At 35.9% G+C, this 18767-nt stretch overlaps 1 protein-coding gene across 2 annotated transcripts; it reads right to left on the bottom strand.

Annotated features, from left to right (window-relative positions):
• Positions 1–5088: 5088 nt before the first annotated feature.
• On the bottom strand, positions 5089–18525 carry LOC148313110 (MAP kinase-activated protein kinase 2-like). 2 transcript variants are annotated; one of them, XR_015838307.1, is made up of 9 exons: positions 18160–18520; positions 15913–16038; positions 13865–14002; positions 11809–12015; positions 10108–10239; positions 8709–8831; positions 7953–8105; positions 6342–7023; positions 5089–5928 (listed from the first exon to the last, which is right to left on the bottom strand). XR_015838307.1 is itself a non-coding variant. In XM_088267872.1 (8 exons), exons 1-8 carry the CDS (start codon positions 18250–18252, stop codon positions 6952–6954), a joined length of 1044 nt encoding a protein of 347 aa, XP_088123998.1. In that variant the 5' UTR covers positions 18253–18525; the 3' UTR covers positions 5849–6951. The 2 variants fall into 2 exon arrangements, 1 of the variants encoding a protein (XP_088123998.1); XM_088267872.1 differs by having other exon boundaries at positions 5849–7023; positions 18160–18525.
• Positions 18526–18767: the final 242 nt, after the last annotated feature.

The raw sequence follows: 18767 nt of genomic DNA, 5'->3' as shown, positions 1-18767 counted from the left end.
TTCTTCTAAACTTATTTGCAACCAATGGTGCATAGGGCACTGCATGGTATTGACAAAGTGTTAACTTGATCATTACTTACATGAAGGCAAAATGATCACTCCTGTCCAGGGTAATATAAAATAAATATTCATTCATTCGAACCCTTATCCGCACCCCAATGGTGCAAAGGACACTGCATCATACAAACGCAGTGTTGTCTTGATCGTTAACACATGAAGGAAAGGTGATCAGCCGTCCGCTTTAGGTACCAGTCTAGGGGAATATGGAAGAAATATTAGAGAGAGAAAAACACGTATATTTATTTGCCCCCCCCCCGGGAATCGAACCCGGGACCTTTAGAACGGTAGCCGAGCATGCTGACCATTACACTACGGAGGCAGATTAAATAAATATTGAAGTGCAAAATCACTAATATTTATTTTTGTCCCCCCTCGGAATCGAACCTGGGACCTCCAGCACGGTAATTAAACACGCTAACCATCACACCACGGAGGCAGAGCCGCGATAAGAGATTATTTAAATTAAACACAGATTTGTTATAAAAATATTTTTTATTACTATTATTTAAAGTTATGTACAGTACTCCTAGCGCTAATTCAAGGCAATCATTATATTTAATGCTAATACACATAATTAGGCATCTAGAAACAGAGACGGAATTGTCCACAGCTTCGTGGAGAATATCATATTGCAATTTGAGCAACAGCCATCTTTAGGAGAGTGCTGAAACGTATACCATTCGACAATCTTTATACATATTCAATTCGTTTGAAAATGCCACAGCTAGGCGAAACAACTGTCACAATATTAATTTTTTATGTGTTTTTGTTCATAAAATACAACTTAGTAGACTCAAAAAATCTGTGTTTGATTTAAAATTAATACATAAATTAAGATGGAGTTCTACAAATTAAATGGTAAATCAATAAATAAATAAAAAGTATTTGAACCTTTCCTTAATAGCCATTTAGTGACGCGGCTTTATATACTGGACCGTAAAGTTAATTCTGTTGATCTCAAAAAATATCTTTAAAAAATAAATAAAATTATATATATATATGTATATATATATATATATATATATATATATATATATATATATATATATATATATATATATATATATATATATATATATATATTATATATATATATATATATATATATATATATATAAATATATATTTAAGCGAAATAATAAAAATAAATGCTCTGTTAAAAACGCTGTGACTAAAAAAATATATAAAATTTTTGATCAGCTAAACTATGTTTAATGCAACACAATATAAAAAATATATATGTATATATATAATCTTTGCAACGTTTGTTCAGTTAGGTACTTGGCACGTCCCGTACGTCGAACACAGCTCCTATGTCCATACTAACATTATTGCCACACATTAGACACAGCTCGGCTGTCCAAACTTATAACACAGTAAGGGACTTTTTTTGTAGTAGGTACGTTTTTTTGCATTTTTGGACTGTGTAGAATCTACTGAGTCCAAAAATGCAAAAAAAAAAGGTACTACAAAAAAATGTCCCTTACTGTGTTTTGAGTTTGGACAGCCGAGCTCCTGTGTCCATATTAATATTATTGCCACACATTGGACACGGGAGTCGTGTCAAGTTTAAATTAATTGGATACAAAATATTACCGCATTTCTTTAAAAGCTAATAAAAATCATAAGAACAAGAGTAAACAACATTCTGACAATAAAAAAATGGAATTGTAAATGAAAAACACTTTATTTCATATTTAAAATTCTTGGAAGTTCTATGTATATGAACCAATTTTTAAACATTGTTTTTGAATCACTAGAACTTCACTAGAGACATCTATTGGTGTTTTATTGGTTTGTTTTATTATAATGACTAGTTTCGGAAGCTACATCTTGAGGTCTAAATATAAACTTTATGCTCTTACCTCAAGATGGAAGCACAGCTTCCGAAATTAGTTATTATAATAAACAAACTTACCAATAGATGTCTCTAGTGAAGTTCTAGTGATTCAAGAACAATGTTTCAATATTGGTTCATATACATAGAACTTCCAAGAATTTGAGTAGTATGGTTATTAATAATGGGTAGAATTGGTGAATGTTACACGTGTGTATGATGGTCGTCAGCCTGTAAATGCCCAGACTTCCATATTCTTCTTCATCTTTGATGAGATGTCAAAAAATAATATATCCAAAATTACACACGGTTATTGGATTGAATTCTACTTTTATTCACATATATATGATCATATGTGACGCATTTCATCTTATTAAGACATTATCAAACACTCGCAGTGTTTGATAAAGATGAATTGCGTCACTTATTATCATATATATGTAAATAAAAGTAGAATTCAATCCAATAACCGAGTTTAATTTTGGATATATTACCCAACAATTTAATATGGAATTCTACCAACTGTCTGAAGTTACAATAAATGTGTTTTTCATTTACAATTTCATCATGTCTGTCATTCACAAAGTGAATGCTGAAACAATAAATAAAAAATAACAGATTTTATACAAAGTTATACCTGTTATTGGCCAGACTTAAAGTGATCACTTTAACCAGCCAATGGCAGGTTCCAAGCTTTGTAAATGGCCAGACTTCTAATTCTTGTTGAACTAAGTTGATACTCCTTTCAACAACATCATACATCAAAAATTCAGGAGTTAAAGTTTAAAAATATAATAAAATGTATTAAAAATAAATATCAAGCTACTTATTAAACTTTTTACTGTGCAACAGATCTTTTTAGGTAAAACCTGAATGTTTAATCTTCATTTGAAAAATATTTATTATATTTTAAAAATAATTAAACAATACCTATTCTTCAAAATGCAAAAACAACACTTTCTGCCCTGCAGCAGGTAAATATTAAGTTAAAAATATGCCGCTTTTTCTGGGATATAGTACATTTTCAGGGCATTCCGAAAATATGCACAACTAAAAATTTACGATTTTTAATATATGACGTTGAAAGGAGTGAGCGATATGAATAAAAAAATATTTTATATAATGGACTTTCTTTCAAAGCTTGTGGATTTCCATTCATTCTATATGACACACGGTATTTTATACACTGTAACCCTCATAATTATTATAATATAAATAAAAAGCTTCGAACACAAGGTGCAATATTTATACAAAAATAATATTTTAAAATATGTATAATGCTAACAATGATTAAAGAAAACACTTCGTTTTTTACCACTTGAGTTTTATTATTGACTACATGTTTCAGAAGTTAAACTTCCATCATTCAGGTCTGTATAATAACTAAAATATAAAATATAAAATTGTTCTATAAATAAGGAGAGGGGAAAGTAAGGGGAAGGGGTTAGTCAAGGAACGGAGTTTGAAAACAAAGGAAAAATGGAAAGCAATGGCGAAGAATTTTGAAACAATATATTATTTAAAATTATGAATTATGCATTATCTTGAAAATTTAGAAATAAAAAAAAAACTGAATTCTAATAATAATTTATTAAATAATATATTGTTTCAAAATTCTTCGCCATTGCTTTCCATTTTTCCTTTGTTTTCAAACTCCGTTCCTTGACTAACCCCTTCCCCTTACTTTCCCCTCTCCTTATTTATAGAACAATTTTATATTTTATATTTTAGTCATTATACAGACCTGAACGATGGAAGTTTATCTTCTGAAACATGTAGTCTATAATAAAACTCAAGTGGTAAAAAACAAGTGTTTTCTTTAATCATTGTAACATGTCTTACCACAAAGTTAATGCCGAAACAGTAAATAAATGTATAATGCTTATTCTTAAATACATTTTTAATTTATATCAAATATAATTAATTATTTGTGGTATAATTAATAATGTAATTAATATATAATTATGGAAAATATACAGTGGAACCCCGCAAATTCAAACAAGACTTTTGAAGAAAAACATTTAAAAAACACGCAAAGACTGAAGAACATATGTATTATTACATAAAATTACTATACAAAGTGGCGCAAAATCAATCACATGTTATAATTTTATAAATGACGTCGTACGTCAATGACATTAGACATTACGCTCACTCCTTTCAAGAACGTCATAAATCAAAAAACTTGATTTTTCAGGAGAACGTTTTAAAAGTTTCGAAATATAATATAATGTATTAAAAATGGATATCAAGCCACTTATTGAACTTTTTACTATGCAAAACATCTTTTTAGGTAAAACTTTGAAGGTTTTTTCTCCATTTGAAAAATATTTATAATATCAAAAAAAAAAAATTAAACAATACCTTTTCTTCAAAATGCAAAAACAACACTTTCTGCCCTGTAGCGGGTAAATATTGAGTTAAAAATATGCCGCTTTTGCTGGGATATAGTACATTTTCTGGGCATTTCGAAAACATGCACAACTGAAAATTGACGATTTTTGATTTATGACGTTCTTTAAAGGGGTGAGCGATTTGTGAACTAGACATCTCCAACACACCTTTCTTAATTTTATCCATAATGCTCATCTCAGCCTTGCATTCACTGCCTGCCCTTGTTAATTCTCTGTACACACTGTATGTACTGTATTACAAATTTCTCGGCTAATCCGAACCATTTCAAATCCGAACAGGCCATAGCACTAATTAGTTCGGATATCCGGGCTTCCACTGTATTCATAAAACACTTAAAACCAAGTTCAATTCTTCTAAAATAACATTACGCATTAACAATTTATGAGCTTTTTCCAAAAACATGTTTTATTAAAATCTAATTAATATATCGTAAGTATACTGGCAAAAAAAACTCATGTTATTTAAAGCTTTTAGCCTGAATAAAATACCCGCCATTAAACTTAAAGTAGAATTTAATTTTCAAACCACACATATATATTTATATATATATATATATATATATATATATATATATATATATATATATATATATATATATATATATATATATATATATATATTTCATATATGTATTATTTTGAGAAATAACAAGACTTTGTTTTTTGATCCACTCACATTTTTACTAACAACCAACTGTTTTATTTATTGTTTCGGCATTAACTTTGTGGTAAGACATGTTACAATGATTAAAGAAAACACTTCACCTTTGCTTTTCATTTTTCCTTTGTTTTCAAACTCTGCCCCTTGACCGCTAACCCTTCCCCTTACTTTCCCCTCTCCTTATTTATAGAACAATTTTATATTTTAGTTATTATACAGACCTGAATGATGGAAGTTTAACTTCTGAAACATGTAGTCTATAATAAAACTCAAGTGGTAAAAAAAAATCATTGTAACAACCAACTAGTTTCGGCAACAACCTGTTGCCCTCTTCAGGGTTTAATTTATAATATTCAAAACAAAATATGACATTTCAAACTACTAAGTGTATTTTGCCAGTTAGAACATTTTAATTAAAATTTACTTAGAAAATACCACTATTTCTTCAAATTTACTGTGACACGGTGTTTGAAAATGATGCGGGATACATGGAAACACGTGTCACAGTAGATTTTAAGAAATAGTGGTATTGACTAAGTCAAATTTTAATTAAAAATGGATAGATTTTACCACTAAGTGACTGCCGAATCGATTAATGAGTTTGTAGAACGTTGAAAACCTTATAATTTGCATCATAAAGTCAAAATTGCATATTTTCAAGTTAACGTTTTTTGCCAGTACACTCACGATATATATCTCACCTGTCCGATTTTAAACACTAGTAAAAAACATTTTGCAAAAAAAATAAGTATTTTTTTTTTTATATTATTCTTTTAGTAGAGTAAATAGCATTGTTATAGACACCCCCCAGTCATTGACACGTGCATAATTAGTATAATAATAATAATAGCAGTACCAAGTATTTAAAACCCATGATTTTTAATATATTTTGTTTATCAGTAAGTTGGCATTCTTCTTCTTCTAACCCATGTCCACATCCAATGGTGCATAGGGCACTGCGTCATATAGAAGCATTGTTATCTTGATCAAATATATAAAAGTGATTTTTTCAGTCTAATATTTGTTCAACGGTGCCGTGGAGTAGTTGGATAGACGCTCAACTGCGAAACTGGCGTCGCGGGTTCGATTCCCACCAATTGCAAAATGAATTCAAGAAAGATTTATTTTCAATCGGTCTGGGTGTTTGTGATGTATTTTTCACATTTACCTTCCCTATCCTGACTATCTTACCTGCAGACAAGCATCTAAAATAGACGCTTTGCGTATAATTCCTTTAAATAAATATATAAATATTACCCTGGACTGGTACCCGAAGCAGAGGGCTGATCACCTTTCCTTCATGGCTTAACGATCAAGATAACACTGCGTTTATATTATGCAGTGCCCTATGCACCATTGGGGTGCAGACAAGGGTTGAGAGTGAGAGAATTATTATATCCTACATTTTGAAAAACAGACAATATTATGACAAATTATTTTTCAAACAAATTATTAAATACATAATGAAAAATTGTAAAATGGGTTTGAATATATAAATATATATGAAACTGGCAATAACAGGGGTCTATTTGCTACTTTAAAATTAATCTACTAAATTATACAACGCCAATATTTGAATCAAGTTATTTTTTAAATCACTTTTAAATTGTAATAAGTAAAAAGTTATGTAAAAAAAAAATTTAATAAATAAAACGTATAGTGAGGAATTTCTGTTAAGTAAGTAAAAGAAAGTAAAATGCTAAAAATGCAAGCTCTACGTGAAGTTCTTCTCAGCTTCGTGTTGTGTCGCATAATGAGCAAATAAATCGTCTGATTGACTTTGTGGACGGTGACAATGCAATCCGAAATTCCTCGACAAATACCGCTTTGATTCATAACAGAGGAAAGAAGTACATTTTGACTAATTGTGTTTAAGTTTCCAAGGACAAATATTAGTAAATATTTTGCCAAACGGCAATCCTCGGGTGGCGTTGCCGACGCAACGTCCGCACGGCGACACGGCCCGCTTGCGGACGCGGCTAGGCCGTCGCTTTGCTCCGACGCTTGTTGAGGAGAGCGTTGTTGCTGGCGTCCAACGTCTTCATTTGGACCTGAAAACATGGACAAGATTTATTACTTATTCCGACAGACTAGATTATTCACCCTACGGATGATGTATCGATATTGACATGTCAACACAGATGAAGAAGAATATGGAAGTCTGGGCTAACGATCTACCATAGGATGGTTTAAGTCAAGGGTAGCCAACCCGCGGCCTGCCGGGTGTCCAAAAGAAGTTTTTGAGGTATCTCAACATGAGAGAGTACGGCTATTATCCTCGGCTCTACCCGACCCAGTTTCTCCAGGGTATGCTCGGCTACAATAGTTTAGAGACTAGAAGGAATGTGTATTTGATTACGCATTTTTATCGATTGTTGCGCGGTATGATCGATAATCCTGAAATTATCCGGAACATTGGTCTGTATGTTCCCGATAGTTACCTAAGACAGCGGCGACATAGATTGTTTCACATTCCTATACACAGGACCAACCTGCCGATGGTTATGCCTGTAGGAAGAGCTACCGCTATGTTGAACAATATCACATTGGATATTGATCTGTTCCATGTGTCCGAAGGAGTTTTCCGAAGCGGGATTCTTCTACACCTTTAAGTCTTCTTGCTTACTTTTAATATATACGCCTTGAATATTGTTTTTTATGTATATATTATTTTTTTGTTGTTGAATAAATTGAAAAATTGAAAATTGAAATAATAGGTGCTTTTAGGACAGAACTGATGTACTTTTACGTTAGCGTGTTCCCTCTCTCTGTCTCACATAAAATATTTTTGGCACAGTTAGTGCAATGGCGCAAAAAAACAATAAAAAATGTATTAAAAAAGAACTCCACCGACAAGACACACAAGATGGCTTGGTGGGTCTCTGCGAAAAAAAATTCTAAATATGTATAAATTGTGATTAAAATAAATGTATACAAATAAAAAAAAAATTGTGGATAGAATGACTGCAGAAGGCTGTACCTGATCGTAGTCTACGCGCATGGTGGCCAGGGAGCGGGTCATCTCGTCCTGCACCTCGCCCCACGCCTCCCCGCCCTCCCGCAGCAGGCGCCCCGTGTGCAGCGGCGTCTGCGGCACGCTGCGGTGCATCTTGATCCAGCGTCCGTTCATCACCTGCATTCGGTCGGTACACTTACTATTAGACATACGCATTGAACTGGCATTTCTGAGGTTAATGCACAAGGAGATATGATCATACATTAAATTCTTCTTCTAACCCTTCTCCGCACCCCAATGGTGCATAGGGCACTGCATCGTATAGAAGCAGTGCTATCTTGATCGTTAAATACACGAAGGAAAGGTGATCAGCCTTCCGCTTCAGGTACCAGTCCAGGGTCATATTAAATAAATATCATACTGAAAAATCACCAATATTTATTTTGACCCTCTAGGGAATCGAACCCGGGGCCTCCAGCATGGTAGCCTAGCGCGCTAACCACTACACTATGGAGGCGGACATTAAATTCAATTAAATGAATTGGTAGAAGAAATAAACAACACATCCGGAAAAACGATTATTTGAGGAATGATAGATAGAGGTTTCTTCGTCTTCCATCTTCTTCCAACCCTTATCCGCACCCGATGGTGCATAGGGCACTGCATCATATAAATTTTCTTGTACTTGGCGGGGAATAGAATCTGCGATGGCAGTTTTGCAGCCGAGCGTCTGCCCAACTATGCCACAGCACCTGCGGGAGCGGGAACGGGGAGACTGACCTGTTCTATGGTGAGGCGGGTGGATGGGTCCACGGAGAGCATTCCCTTGATGAGGCTCTTGGCGTCCTTGGACACGTTGGACCACTCCGGGTCCGGGAAGTCAAACTGTCCCAGTCGTATCCTCTGGAAGATTTTATCACATCATTATTTTATATATTAACCGGTTAACCGCCGGTAGGTACATGTATGGCGGTACCCAGCACGCCACGACACCACAAAAATAAAACCTTCTAAACATATAGTTGTTAAAAGTGTATTAATAAAACTTGCCAAATAAATGAAGAGCGCGCCAGTCGTTCAGTCATTTATAACAATAATAAATAAAACCCTTATCCGCACCCCAATGGTGCATAGGGCACTGTGTCATATTAACGCAGTGTTATCTCGATCGTTTACACATGAAGGAAGGGTGATCAGCCCTCTGCTTCAGGTACCAGTCCATGGTAATATTGAATAAATATTACAGTGAAAAAATCACTTATACCCCCCTTGGGAATCGAACCCGGGACCTCCAGAACGGTAGCCGAGCGTGCTGACCATTACACTACGGAGGCGGACAAAAATTCACAAAAATTCACAGTCATTTATACAAAATCATAAAATTAATTATTCATGGTGCAGGGTTGTCACAAAATTTGTCATTTACTTTACAATGTACCAGATAAAAAATTTAAAGGATAGACTCTTTTATGACCCTTTTTATATCCTCAGCAAGCCAGAGGCTCTCAACATAGGATGTTAATTATTTTTTTATAATAATATTCTAATGAATGTTTGTAATTTTTTATTTAATATAATGTACCTGAACGTACGGAATACAGCTTGTTGCTTTAGGGCGAAAATATGACGGACGTACCATGTTTGTTCGTATGGGTAGGGCGATTATATTAAAAAATTAATAAATAATAATAATACAACCCTTATCCGCACCCCAATGGTGCATAGGGCACTGTGTCATATAAACGCAGTGTTATCTCGATCGTTTACACATGAAGGAAAGGTGATCAGCCCTCCGCTTCAGGTACCAGTCCAGGGTAATATTGAATAAATATAAGAGTGAAAAAATCCGCCTCCGTAGTGTAATGGTCAGCGCGCTCGACTACCGTTCTGGAGGTCCCGGGTTCGATATAAAAAAATTAAAGGATTATATTTTTTTCATATTTACATACATAATATATATATACATATGGATGATTTTCACTCTCATATTTATTTTATATCACCTTGAACCTGTACAAGAGGCGCAGGACTGATCAATCACCTTCCTGTCATGCAATAAACGATCAAGACAACACTGCCCCGATACGACACAGCGCCCTATGCGTCATCAAACTTTGTCATCAAGTTATGTAAATAAAATTACAGCAGCATTTTGCGATTAGAGTATTCCGGGACCTACCCTCTTCATTCCGGGGGATATGGCGAGCCCGTTGTTGGAGTAGAAGGGCGGGAAGCCGCACAGCAGGATGTACATGACCACACCGAGCGACCAGATGTCACATGACTTGTCATATTTGTCTGGTCCGAGAACCTAAAACCAAAATCAACTTGTTACAAATAATCGTTCAAGTAAGTATGGCAAACTTTACACACATCGCTCACTCCTTCAACAACATAATATATCTAAAAACTTGATTTTTAAGGAGATCGTTTTTAATGTTTAAGAATATAATACAATGTACTAAAAATAAATATCAAGCCACTTATTGAACTTTTTACCGTGCACCCGATCTTTTTAAGTAAAACCTGTAGGTTTTTTCTCCATTTGAAAAATATTTAGTATATTTAAAAAAATAATTAAACAATACCTTTTCTTCAAAATGCAAAAACAATACTTTCTGCCCTGTAGCAGGTAAATATTAAATTAAAAATATACCGCTTTTGCTGGAATATAGTACATTTTCTGGGCATTCCGAAAACATGCACAACTGAAAATTAACAATTTTTGATTTATGACGTTCTTGAAAGGAGTGAGCGACATGTACAAACAAAGTGATCCTTTAACACGTTCACTGGGTATAAAATAATGTCTTTTTCTTCTGCTTAACACATTGCTGTCGGGCGGTTTTGTTTATCAACTGGGACCCTAATAATACTCTGCCAGTCTGCCGCCCGACCTTCAGACTAATCACAAGTAGCCGCAACACCCAATTCCCATCTGTACAATGTTTGCAGGCGTCTCTCGCGCTCTACCTAAAGTAAGCAAATAGAACGCTCGCAAGCGTCTCCCGCTCTCTACCAACAGTATGGAAAAGGACCCTAATTATACTATGGTAGTCTGCTGCCCGACCCTCAGTATACTAATCACAAGTAGCCGCAACACCCAATTCCCAACTGTACAATGTTTGCAGGCGTCTCTCGCGCTCTACCTAAAGTAAGCAAATAGAACGCTCGCAAGCGTCTCCCGCTCTCTACCAACAGTATGGAAAAGGACCCTAATTATACTATGGTAGTCTGCTGCCCGACCCTCAGTATACTAATCACAAGTAGCCGCAACACCCAATTCCCATCTGTACAATGTTTGCAGGCGTCTCTCGCGCTCTACCTAAAGTAAGCAAATAGAACGCTCGCAAGTGTCTCCCGCTCTCTACCAACAGTATGGAAAAGGACCCTAATTATACTCTGGCAGTCTGCCGCCCGACCCTCAGTATACTAATCACAAGTAGCCGCAACACCCAATTCCCATCTGTACAATGTTTGCAGGCGTCTCTCGCGCTCTACCTAAAGTAAGCAAATAGAACGCTTGCAAGCGTCTCCCACTCTCTACCAACAGTATGGAAAAGACGCTTTTAAACGTTTCCCGCAAACAATGTGTTAATCTTTCTATAGATCATGGGGATCTGTCTGAGATGCCAAAAAACATTTTACAGATGGGAATTGGGTTTGCAGTTACCTGTGATTAGTATACGACCCTAATTAAAATACTAATTAGAGTCGGGGTTGATGAAAAACTGCCTGACAACAATGTGTAAAAATTTCAGGGGTCCATCTTGTGGGGTCTTGTCTCGCAACAGGTCCTGCCCATTGCCACAAGAGTCTGAATACTTGGAGCAAGAAAATATATAATTGTATAAAATTAGCTTGGACTTGTGAGTGTTACCTCCGGCGCCACGTAGTATGGGGTGTAGCAAGGCGTTTGCAAAGTATCCGCCGCGCTCCGGGTTTCCTTGGCGAACCCAAAGTCAGTCAGCTTGAGCAGTGCTCCCGGCTCGGTCCCGGAGTACAGCAGGTTCTCCGGCTTGATGTCTCGGTGGGCGATGTCGCCGTCGTGCAAGTAGCGCACCGCCACGCATATGGAGTGCATTATCTGGAATGCAGAGGGGAATTAGGTCTCTCGCTCTTCTGATTCTAATCCGGGACTGCATCGGATGACGCAGTCCTGACTTGATTGTCAAAAAGATCACATATACTGAGCACATTGACACATCTTATGCGGAAGGCGAGTTTTACAGTACTCAGTCTGCCAATCACCGTTTGTAATGGTGGAGACTGACCGGAGCATTTGGTCGTAACGTAACACGTTACGATGCGAGCGTTCGCATAGTCAGTACAGCGAGCCGAGCGCTCCATCTATAGTTTCGGATGCTCACTGATTTGTTACGACGTTATACGGCGAAATACTCCGGTCACTCTCCACCTTAAGACTATGCAATCAACTTTTTTTTACCGTTCTGTTTTCACTCATTTGTTCCACATACCCAAACCTTCTCAATACACCTTTTGTAACCACTGAGAGTCGGGCGGCAGACTGCCAGGGTATAATTAGGGTCCCAGTTGATGAACAAAACCACCTGATAACATGTGTCATTTTGATAAATAATGTTTATCAAAGTCTTGCATTTGAGCCTTGCATTCATTCCTTATATCACCATTCGAGCATTGATCATACATGGTTTTACCGCACTGAGAAATTTAATTCCGACTGCATTTTATCCTTTTTCTGCAAAATCCATGCTTCACTTATGGAGGTGCATGGGCATTGTTGGTACTAGGACACTGTGAAGCACCGCAGTTTAGCTATTAGGCTCTAGCTACAACTGATTTCAGACTGCCATTTTCTCTCCCTTCTATACCTTTATGAATCTTTCATTCGTTCCATTATATCCAAACCATCTCAACACTCCTTTCCGATGTGTTAACCGGTTAACTGCCAAAAGCGTCTTAAGACGCATAATTTTCTGAGAACGGAGCACCGCTAATACAAACGCTAATACATACGCGCCGTTTTAAATGGGCTTTTACTAAAGAGAATTAATAATTTAAATGTACAAATATATTGAACGCATAGTGACATCTATTGAGAATATCTTTGCATACTTGGAATTGAAACAGAATTTGTTTTTACCACTTTAAACGTAAATTAAAGAGAGCTTTGTCGTCGGAACAACTGATGGCGCTCAGGGTTGTCCAATAATCCCCGAATTTCGATCGATGTTTTGCGTATATAATTTTTCATCTACAGAGTACAGTTTTATTTCGTGTTTCATGTATAGCGGTTCATATTATATTTGAAACTTATTTCGCGGTAGAATTTTCTGATTTTTATTTCTGTAACATAAACAATTACTTTTGACATATAATTTAGTTTTCATATTTTCCATGACAAATTTTGTGACAACCCTGAACCATGAACAGTTAATTTTATGATTATGGATAAATGACTACAGGACTGGCACGCTCTTCATTTATTCGGTAACTAACTAACTAACTAACTAACCATCACGCCGCTTCTCCGCAGGGGTAGGCAGAGAAAATAGAACACCGCACCACTCTGTCTTTGCAAACATTCTTCGCCTCTTTCACGTTCATGCATCTCCTCATACATACCCGCCGATTGTTACGACTCCTAACCTGACCACTTTCAAGTATTTGGCATACCTGATCGTGCCATGTTTTTCTCGGTCTTCCTCTGCTCTTTTTTCCACTTATATTCGCCTCATAAATTTGTTTTACCGTTCTTTCCTCACTCATTTTTCATTTATTTGGCAAGTTTTATATTTAAACGTTATTACACTTTCAATAACGATATGTTTAGAAGGTTTTATTTTTGTGGTAAATATTGCGGCGTGCTGGCTACCGCCATACATGTACCTGCTGGCAGTTACCAGGTTAAGATGGCATGCATTTTGCAGCACTGTGACCACTGCGGCACTCACCTCGGCGGCTTGTCTCTCGGTGAAGGCGCCGTCCTGGTGGTCCTGAATCCTCTGGAAGAGCTCCCCGCCCTGCATGCACTCCATCACCACGAGCAGGCATCGCGCCCCGCCGTACGTGTTGTCGTACACGTCCACAATCTGGAACCAAGACACAATCGTATTACATTTACTTATTGATTTGGCGTTTAATTTGTACAACTCCATTTTAATTTATGTCTTCTTCTTCTTCTTTTTGTAGATCCTAGGGATCTGTTTGTGCTCTTGGGATGTGGACTCCCAGCTGTCTTTCCATCTTTTCGGAGGTCTGCCTGGTGGTCTGCGTCCTTCAGGGATACGTGGAAGTCTGTCTTCTGACATTCTGTTCATATGTTCCTTCCAGTATCGCCTTCGTTGTCGTCCCCACCTCACGATATCCTCCGTCTTACACATGTTTCGAATGTCGGTATTTCTTACTCGGTCTCGCAATGTGTATGACGTTCTTGAAAGGAGTGAGCGACATGTGTAACATTCAACATTCACCATTTTACCCATGATTGACAACTAAACCACTCAATTTTTGAAACCTGTGTATGTATATGAAGCCCAGATATTTGTATTGATTGTATTGATGATACGTATGATACTTGCTATGTTTGCATTCCGCAACTGCTGTCATTAGTGGTAATAATTGGTATATTAATAAAGTACGCTCAATGATAATGATAGTGTTACGAGTAGATTGCTATCAGCAAGTGATTAATTGATGTATATACAATAAGCACCTACAATGCTGTACTAGGCACAGAGGGGGTAACTGATCATTATTAGTTTATTAAAATTAAACACTTGAATAATCCACTTAATCGAGTTTTATTTTTATTTACGACTAGTTTCGAAAACGACAGTTGTTTTCTCCTTCTGGTACAAATTAAAACAATTATTTTCATTTGTACCAGAAGAAGAAAACAAATGTCGTTTTCGAAACTAGTCGTAAATAAAAATAAAACTCGATTAAGTGGATTGTTCAAGTGTTTAATTTTAATAAAATAATCATGTCATTCCACAAAGTTAATGCCGAATCAATAAATAAGATAATTATTAGTATTTTGGCAGTAACTTATAATTAAATTGATTTGTTATCCTCGTTCCAATTTTTTATTTAGTGTGTTTCACCCTCGAAAAAGCTATAGCTATATAATTGCATAAATTTGAGATTGAGAGGTGGACAAAATAGATTGACGTGTCGGATTTTGCATATATATGGTGTAAAGAAAAGAAATAGTCCGTGAAGCGCTGGAGTGATCACCTTGCCTTTGTGTAAGTTACAATTAAGATAACACTGCGTCAATATGTTGCAGTGCCATTGCACCTTTGGGCGCAGATAAGAGTTAGAAGAAGAATTAGTAGGAGTTAAAAAATAAAATAAAAATCTATATCTATATTCTCAAAAACATAAAATATCCAGTAAACATTCTTTAAAAAAATCAAGCGTGGAGAGACATGTTAAAGAATATAGTCAGAACAAAAAGATATATGAACAAATGGGAAAAATAATTTGAAGATTTTGCCTATATACGATGTGCAGAAAGGAAAACTAAAAAATTAGTCAAAGGAATAAAATATATATGAATTTAAGAGAAATATAAAATTAAAATAATAATAAAAATACATGAGAAAAATATCCCAGTCCCTTGGAGCCCCTCATATTCAGGTTGTACTATATATACAAATTCTTCTTCTTCTTTTTTCTGTGCCACTTGTAACGAAGATCGGCAATCATCATGGCTATCTTTAATTTGGATGCTGCAGCTTGTATCAGAGATTTGGTGCTTTTGCCAAACCATTAAGGTAGGTTTTTCAGCCATGATGTCCTTCGGCGTCAATCTTTCCTTGTATGATTAGGTGGAGAAGACGATATTTTTCATTTCTCATGACGTGTCCGAAGTACGTCAGCGCACTCTGCTTGATACTTGGTAGGAGTTCCTTATATACAAATGAACCGTCCCTTAAAAAACTAGCAAGATACAAGGATAAGTGTAACTTATTGAATCCTTAGTAAAATAGCTCACCGCAACAACGTGGATGCACCCGCTGGCTCTCCAGTGCAGGTCCACCTCTCGGCGCGCCTTCACACTGTCGCGCAGAACCTTCAGCGCGCGCTTAGTGCCCGTGCTCCGCTCCACACATTGCACAACCTGCAACAAGCACACTCCAAGCATAAGATAATCCCGCGTTATACACTGGCGATGGTCATCTTCCAACAACACAAATGTGTGCCATACACACTCCTTTCAACAACGTCATAAAAACAAAAACTTGATTTTTCAGGAGGACGTTTTTAAAGTTTAAAAATATAAGTACTTTTATTTACATATACATGATAATATGTGAAGCGTTTCCTCTTATTAAGACATTATCAAACACAAAGCTTTGTGTTTCATAATATCTGAATAAGACGAAATGTGTCACATATTATCATATATCGCTCACTCCTGTCAAGAACGTCATAAATCAAAAATCGTCAATTTTCAGTTGTGCATGTTTTCGGAATGCCCAGAAAATGTACTTTATCCCAGCAAAAGAGGCATTTTTCAACTTAATATTTACCCGCTACAGGGCAGAAAATGTTGTTTTTGCATTTTGAAGAAAAGGTCTCGTTAAATAATTTTTTTAAATATATCAAATATTTTTCTAATGGAGAAAAAACCTCCAGGTTTTACCTAAAAAGATCTGGTGCACAGTAAAAAGTTCAATAAATGGCTTGATATTTATTTTTAATACATTGTGTTATATTTTTAAACTTTAAAAACGTTCTCCTGAAAAATCAAGTTTTTTGATGTATGACGTTCTTGAAAGGAGTGAGCGATATATCGCTCACTCTTTTTAACAATGTCATTTAAAAAAAACCTGATTTTTCAGGAAATCGTTTTTAAAGTTTAAAAATATAATACAATGTATTAAAAATAAATATCAAGCCACTTATTAAACTTTTTACGGCGCAACAGATCTTTTTTAGGTAAAACCTGAAGGTTTTTTCTCCATCTGAAAAATATTTAGTATATTTAAAAAAATAATTAAACAATACCTTTTCTTCAAAATGCAAAAACTACACTTTCTGTCACCATTGGGCGTGGAAAGGGTTAGAGAAAACATTATACCATATTGTGAATGCCCAAAAACAATTATAAATAAATAAAAATAAAGTGGATAAATATAAAGTTCTAATTGTATTTTTCTGCCTCTGTAGTGTAATTTCACGCTCGGCTACCGTACTGGAGATCCTGGGTTTGATTCCCAGGGGGGTCAAATAAATATGAGTGATTTTTTCACACTAATGTTTATTCAATATCACCCTGGACTGGTACCTGAAGCGGAGGGCTGATCACTTTGCCTTCATGTGTTAACGATCGAGATAACACTGCGTTTATATGATGCAGTGCCCTATGCACCATTGGGGTGCGGATAAGGGTTTGAATGAAAATGAAAATGAAAAATTATTTGTATGGAAACCATATACAAAACATGTTGGTACGCACAGCGTTCATAGGGTTATTTTACAGATACCATGCTGACACCTTGTAGGCACACAGCGTCCATAGCATTTTGATGGACGGTAATTATTCGTCCGCCTCCGTAGCGTAATGGTCAGCTACCGTACTGGAGGTCCCGGGTTCGATTCCCAGGGGGGGTCAAATAAATATAAGTGATTTTTTTCACTCTTATATTTATTCAATATTACCTTGGACTGGTACCGGAAGCGGAGGGCTGATCACCTTTCCTTCATGTGTAAACGATCAAGATAACACTGAGTTTATATGACGCAGTGCCCTATGCACCATTGGGGTGCGAATAAGGGTTTAAATGTATTTTTAAAAATTATAATTTATATCCCGAACACATCACACATTTTTTGTTGATAAAACATTACATTTACTTTTTTTTAAATATATATTTTGAATAAATTTTACTACATTTTTTTCTTCAAATATTTACACATAGCATCTAATATTATGTTGGCATTCAAAACAATGCGTTAAGTGTGAGAAAACCGTTTTATAAATAGAAAAGCTGAGATCTAATTTAGAAAAAGTCAAAACAAAACGTCAAAGGATTCAATGACAGAAAAAACACAGGTGTCTTCACCTGTTCCTCTTCCAGAGTATGGGCGAAATGAGTAAACGATCGATGTGTGATCAACGAGTGATTAATGTTGTTTCAATTTCACGGCAGTTGTGAAATGCGGATTCTGAAGAAAACATGACTAACCTCAGAGATGGCCGAAAAGCAAATAATGAAAGACGAAATGGAAGAAATACCTTTCCGTTTATGCCTAGTCCCAAGACGGTGTCTGAAATTTCGTAATCAGTCACGATAGGAGTTTTCTTCGGCTGCTTAGGTGGTTGATTCATGATAATAAAAGCTCTCAACCACACAAATTCACGACCAACACTTCCGATCGCAAAACCCGCACTGTTTGTCAACAGCGCGAATTACATAAGTCGTAATTTCGGCAATGGAGTCGTTCTGATTGAAATCGTGTTATTTCTCGTTCATATCACTGTTTGGAGACTTTTCTGTTTGTTTAGTCGCAAAGTCTAGGGATTATTTTTATCTAAAAATAATACAACAGGCTTCTGACACTGACAAGGCGATCGGACGTGAAGTTGGCGCAGGTTTGAAGAGGATGCAGATGGGCGAAATACACGTACGGGTTTTTAGCGCCCATAGACTGCAAATTTATAATGGAAAATTTCGGATGTTGCTGGATCGCAAGCGATTTACTTCATAATCAGATGTGTCATTTTATGTGTTTCTTCCGCAGATATTTTAAATAAAATTAATTAAAAAAAATTAATTTAAAGTTGGAGGAGTGTAAGGGAGTCTACGTTAGTCACTACATTTTAGAGTGTAATGTATCAATTTT

The sequence above is a fragment of the Brachycentrus maculatus genome, unplaced genomic scaffold (genome assembly GCF_059751285.1).
Source record: "Brachycentrus maculatus isolate JH-2025_06_01 unplaced genomic scaffold, ASM5975128v1 h1tg000020l, whole genome shotgun sequence".
In the NCBI taxonomy this organism is placed as follows: Eukaryota; Metazoa; Arthropoda; class Insecta; order Trichoptera; family Brachycentridae; genus Brachycentrus; species Brachycentrus maculatus.
The sequence above is the reverse complement of the archived record's forward strand: the minus strand, read 5'-3'. Positions and strand labels throughout refer to the sequence as shown.